The sequence below is a fragment of the Aegilops tauschii genome, chromosome 4 (assembly GCF_002575655.3).
Source record: "Aegilops tauschii subsp. strangulata cultivar AL8/78 chromosome 4, Aet v6.0, whole genome shotgun sequence".
Taxonomy (NCBI): Eukaryota; Viridiplantae; Streptophyta; class Magnoliopsida; order Poales; family Poaceae; genus Aegilops; species Aegilops tauschii.
The window spans coordinates 81,562,039-81,567,986 of record NC_053038.3 but is presented as its reverse complement, the minus strand read 5'-3'; the positions used below and the strand labels follow the sequence as shown (position 1 = coordinate 81,567,986).

Sequence of the window (5,948 nt, the reverse complement as noted above, 5' to 3'; positions counted from 1 at the left end):
CAGGGGAACAGGGGGCTGTGGGCCGTCCGGCTGGCCGAGGTGGGCCGAGGCCCAAGGGGAGGCCAGGGCTCTCCCACCCCTTCTTCTTTCCTTTTCATTATTTTAACTTTCTGTTTTTTTCTTTTAACAAATTTCTGTTATAGCTATTTTAGGCCACTTAGACATTTTGCAAAAATGTTGGTTTACCACCAATATTACCAGAAGAATATGTTCCACATGATGAACATTTTAGTTTTCATGTCTGAGCATTTTTGAATTTCACACATAAATTCAAATTGAATTCGACTGGAATTTGAAATGGAATATTGATTAAAGTGACCAAGCGCTGTTATAGCAAAATGATTAGCTTGATCTCAGGGATTACTGTAGCATCATTACACCGGGGTGTTACAGTTACTACTGCTATCGTTACTGCTGCACTTGCTACAAAATTACTGCTATCACTGTTACCGTTACTGTTGCTACTGTTACTATTATCAAAGCTATTAAACTACTTTGCTACTGATCACGTTGCTGCAGATAATTAATCTCCAGGTGTGGTTGAATTGACAACTTAGCTGCTAATACCTTCAAATATTCTTTGGCTCCCCTTGTGTCGAATCTATAAATTTGGGTTGAATACTCTACCCTCGAAAACTGTTGCGATCCCCTATACTTGTGGGTTATCAGATGCCCTCTTCCAAATTGGGCCGCTCAAAGCACCAGGGCCGAATGGCCTTCCAGCCAGGGTTTTTCAACACAACTGGGCTATTCTTAAATCTGAAATTATAGCTGCGGTGTTGGAATTCTTTCGGTCCGGGGTGATGCCCGATAATGTGAATGATACAGTTGTTGGCTTGATCCCCAAAGTTCCCTTCCCACATAACTTGAAGGATTTTAGAACCATCTCTGTAACGTGATTTATAAGATCTTTTCTAAGTGCTTGATTAACCGATTGCGCCCCATACTTACAGAGTTTATCTCATAAACAAAAGTGCATTCATCCCTGGACGGATTATTTCTGATAATTCCATTATTGCCTTCGAGTGTATTCATTACATTCAATCTTTAAAGCATAATTCTCATGCATGTTGTGCTTATAAATTGGATCTCTTGAAGGCATATGATCATGTGGATTGGGATTTCTTGGAGAAGGCTTTAATCAAATGGGGCTTCTCCCTGCAGTGGATTTCTTGGATTATGTCGTGTGTATCCTCGGTGAAATATTATGTCAAGTTCAATGGTAAACTTTTAAGTACATTTACCTCATCCAGGGGCCTCCGACAAGGTGATCCATTGTCTCCTTTCTTATTTCCTTTTGTTGCTGACGCACTTTCTGCTCTCATCAATAAGTAAATTGCGGAGGAAGGATTGGAAGGGCTTCAGATTGCCGTGGAGCTCGGATTATATCTCATCTCCTGTTTGCAGATGACATCATGCTATTTTTTCGAGCGACGAACCAGCAAGTGTCCATTGTAAAAGGTTTGTTGAACATATATGCACCGACGACGGGTCAACTTATTAACCCGGCAAAGTGTTCCATCCTATTCTCTAATAATTGTATGGCTAATGTTGGGGAAGAAGTAAAGAGCATCCTAGATATAACTCAAGAGGTTTTTGATCCTAAATACTTGGGGTTGTCGGTACCTGAAGGAAGAATGCATAAAGGAAGGTTTGGAACCCTCCAACATAGTATGAGTAAAAGGTTGGTGGACTGGAGTGAACAATATTTATCGTGTGGTGCTAAAGAGGTTTTGATCAAATCGGTTGCTCAAGCTATACCCGCCTATGTGGTGAGCGTTTTTCGCCTGCCGGACTCTGTTTGTGATGATTTGACCAGGTTGATGCGCCGGTACTTGTGGGGAGTTGAGAAGGGTAAGGTGAAGATGTCTTGGCTGAGTTGGGATAGAATGAGGCTTCCGAAGTCAAAGGGTGGCATGGGATTTAGAGATATGAGGGCCTTTAACCAGGCCTTGCTCGCCAAACAAGTTTGGAGATTAATTAATAGCCCAGCCAGCCTATGTGCTCGCCTTTTGCGAGGCAAGTACTATCCCCGAGGTAACCTACTTGACACGGTTTTCTCTAATAATGCGTCAGCAATGTGGAAGGGGATCGAGCATGGCCTTGTTCTTGTTAAAAATATATTAATATGGCGTGTCAGTGATGGTTCTATGATCCGAACATGGAGGGACCCTTGGATCCCTCGAGGCAAGGGTTTTCGTCCTATTTCCCCTAAATGAAATTGTCGGTTGAATTGGGTTGCTGACTTCCTAAATGAACATTGCGCGTGGAACATGCAATGGTTACAGGAACACTTTTGGCATATGGATATAGTGGAGATTGTTAAAATTAGAACATCTCCGCGAAACGGACATGACTTCTTGGCATGGTTCCCTGAGAGGAATGGTCGCTTTACTGTGAAGAGCGTGTACAAACTAGCAACAGTTGAGCATGATGAAATATTTCCGGGACTTGCATCGAGCTACTGTCCGAGGGCGACCACTCTATTTGGCGACATATTTTGAATCCGTGGCATTGGCAACGGACTAGTGTAAAATCTACAGGCATCTACCAAAGCACCACAGTTGTCCGATGTGTGGCGTGGAGGTGGAGAGCTCGTTCCATGCTCTTGTTACATGCAATCACGCTGCAACCATTTGGGATCTTATGCACACAGTCCGGCCGCTGTCTGGCCGTGATCTAATGATTGATACATGTTGGGAATGGTCACTTAATTTACTTGCTAAATGCAATGACACAGTGCAGGACATGACAATCATGTTGATTTGGCGGATCTGGAGCATACTTACAGTTTTTGTTCATGGCAAGGAAGCTCCTCCATAAAAAATTTCTGTTGATTTCCTGCCAAGTTACTTCGGTTGCGGCTGTCAAGGATATACAATACTGAGGGAATTATCGAAGGGGAAATGTCTTGCGAAGATTTGATTCCCTCGCCGGTGATCAAGGTGTCAACACCTTCCCCTACATGGCCACCACCTCCCGTGCATCAGGTGGTTCTTTCGGTGGATGGAGCTTTTTTAGTGGGCGATGGTTCAGCGGCCGCAGGTGTGATCCTACGAAGACATGATGGGAGTGTTATCTTCGCGGCATATTGGGTTTTATTCAACTGTAGTAATGCTCTAGAGGCTAAGATTCACGCGTTGATGCAAGGCATGGCATTGGCAAAGCAACACTCGGAGGGCCCAATCATTGTCCAGTTTGATTCATCGACATCACTGGCATCTCTCATAGGTGATTGTTTGGATCGCTTAGCGTATGGTCATTTAGTTGCTTAGATTAAATTATTGATGCTTGACAAGGAGTTTATTCTTAAAAAAATTAGTCATGAACAAAATAGGGTAGCAGATTTTTGGCTGGTTATAGTAGAACCGAGTGTAATACTATTGCATACCTACACTGTGGACCTCTATGTATGGAGAATCTTTTGCTACTTACTGTAACCCAAAAAAGGGACAGCCGACAAGTACACATTTTCTGTGATAAATGATGAAGAAAATGTAGTGCTCTGTTTCTTGGACGTGATGCGATGCATCCAAATCCCAAACGCATGCATATTTGATTTTGCCGCTGGCTTTCCCGTCCAACGCCGCCGGTCTCCTCTCGCCGGCTTCCGGCTAGCATATGTGGACGGGCACCCCGTACTCCTTCGCCGTCCTCGAACGCCTCCTCCAGGATCACTTCTCCGCCCCTCGCCGCCTCCTCCAGGTCCATCCCCTCCTCCTCACCTCCGGCGCGCTCTCCACCTCCCACGCCGCCGCCACCTTCCCCTACAACTGCCTCATCCATGCCCACCTCCGCCTCCCCGCTTCCACCGTTGCCCCGCTATGCGCCCCCCTCCGCCTCTTCTCGTCCATGCTCGCCGCCGGCGCGCGCCCCAACGGCCACACGTTCCCTTCCCTCCTCAGGTCCGCCTCCGCCTCCGGACCAGCCACCGGGGCCCTCCACTCGCAGTGCCTCCGCCGCGGGCTTACGGCCGATCGCTTCGTTGCATGCTCGCTCGTTAGCTCCTATGGCCGAGCTGGCCGTCTCGCGTGTGACGCTTCTAAGGTGTTTGATGAAATGGCCAGCCCGGATCTGTCCTCCTCTAACGCCATGCTTGATGTGCTGTGCCTCGCCGGGGACGTGGCTGTGGCTAGAGAATTCTTTGAGCGGATGGTGGTGAGGGATGTGGTGTCGTGGACGACGCTCATCTCCGGGTTATCCAGGAATGGGTGCCACTGGGATGCTGTTGAGATCTTCAGGGGATTGTTGGTGGACAACAAGGGGCAGCTCGGGGAGGCCACATTGGTCAGCGTGCTATCGGCTTGTGCAAATTTGGATGGTGCTGAGGGGCTTGCGGTTGGGACAGCTGTTCACGCCTATGTTCTTCGGCATGAGGTTGACCTCACAGCGTTCTTGGGCACGGCGTTGATCGACATGTATGGGAAGTATGGGAAGCTCGACTGTTGTAGGAGAGCTTTTCAGATTGTATGCGAGAAGGAGGTCTGTACGTGGAATGCACTCCTCTCTGCACTGGCTAATCATGGGAAAGAGACTGAAGCACTGGTCAAGTTCAACATGATGATAGTTGGAGGGTTCTTGCCAAATCAGATTACATTTCTTGCTCTACTGACAGGTTGTGCTCGAGCAGGATTAGTGGAGATTGGGTTATACTGGTTCGAGACGATGGTGACTGAATACAAGGTGACTCCGATGATGGCCCATTATGGATGTGTTGTGGACCTGTTAAGCCATGCTGGCCGTTTTATGGAGGCCATTGAGAAGATAGAGCGGATGCCCTTTTTGCCTGATGCTTCTGTCTGGGGCGCGCTTCTTGGTGCTTGCAAGCTCCATGGAAATGTGGAGCTTGTTGCTGAGATTGGGCGAAAACTAGTGGCTCTTGGTCCTCAGCAATCCGACCGGTATGTGACTATCAGAAATATTTATCTAGAAAATGGGAATTGGTGTGCTGCGACGAGAATGGGTGAGGTGATGCATGAGGCCGGGATCAAGAAGACAGCAGGGCAAAGCAGTGTTGTGTTTCACAGCTCTGCCATTACTTGACTAGAGTTTGTTTGTTGCAAATATTGCTCTTCTGGGACTACCGTTTGTTTCTCATGATTTGTATCTTTAGGAAAATACTAAACCACATCTTGTTGTTCAAGCTTATAACAAATATTTGACGTAATGAAGAATCAAATTTTTATTCACTGCATTGTGCGGGTCACCTTTGATTTGCAAGGTTGCAAAAAGGCAGTATCAGGAAAAGCACAGAATTGTACTGGCATGTCCACTCAAAACCTATAAAATTTTGTTTGCACCAAAGTAGTGTATTTGATTATACCACTGGTAAAACAAAAAGATTCTTTGCAAGAGGTTTGACTGAATGAAAAATTCCTATTAAATGTTCTGCAATTGATTTCTTAGAAAAAATATGGATTCATCATACAAATCAAACAACCAATATAGGAAAATTTTCTAAGATCTTTTAAATCAAAGAGTCCCTAACAGTGATGACAAAAAGATTGTCCAGTTTAACCAAAAGAGAAAGAAAACCAAGCAGCCAAGGTGATATGCGTGCAGTTCTCCATTGTTTAGCTCCGATCCCTAAGGGCATCTCCAATGTTGTCCATCAAAATGCCGCTAACCATTCGGGCGTGTGGTCCGGACACTTTGTGTCATCTACCGCCGTATGTCAAATGTCCATAGACCAGTCTGCACGTTTGAATTCCTGCGAACCGGAAGTAAAGCTGGCGGAGCTTTGCAGATGTCCGAACAGCCGCCGCGTAGGTGTCTGGCACTCAGGACCCGGCCAAAACCCCACCCAGAGTCCCGCTTTTATCTCTCCGTCCCTTCCCCTTTCTCTCTATCTGCATAGTCTGAGACCGATGTCACCACTACACCAACCACTCAGCCCTCCAGGCCTTGCCGGACCTTCGCCGCTCCCTGGATGTAGACTAATCACATGT

The 5,948-nt window shown here is 46.5% G+C and overlaps 1 protein-coding gene across 1 annotated transcript; it reads left to right on the top strand.

Moving 5' to 3' along the window:
* Nucleotides 1–3,471: 3,471 nt before the first annotated feature.
* LOC109779412 (putative pentatricopeptide repeat-containing protein At1g10330) lies at nucleotides 3,472–5,189 on the top strand. Its single transcript, XM_020338030.3, has one exon. The coding sequence runs from the start codon at nucleotides 3,622–3,624 to the stop codon at nucleotides 5,041–5,043; it is 1,422 nt and encodes a 473-aa protein (XP_020193619.1). The 5' UTR covers nucleotides 3,472–3,621; the 3' UTR covers nucleotides 5,044–5,189.
* Nucleotides 5,190–5,948: the final 759 nt, after the last annotated feature.

Excerpts from the sequence above, each read along its gene's own strand:
- LOC109779412 (XM_020338030.3), top strand. The coding sequence starts at position 3,622 with ATGTGGACGGGCACCCCGTACTCCTTCGCCGTCCTCGAACGCCTCCTC.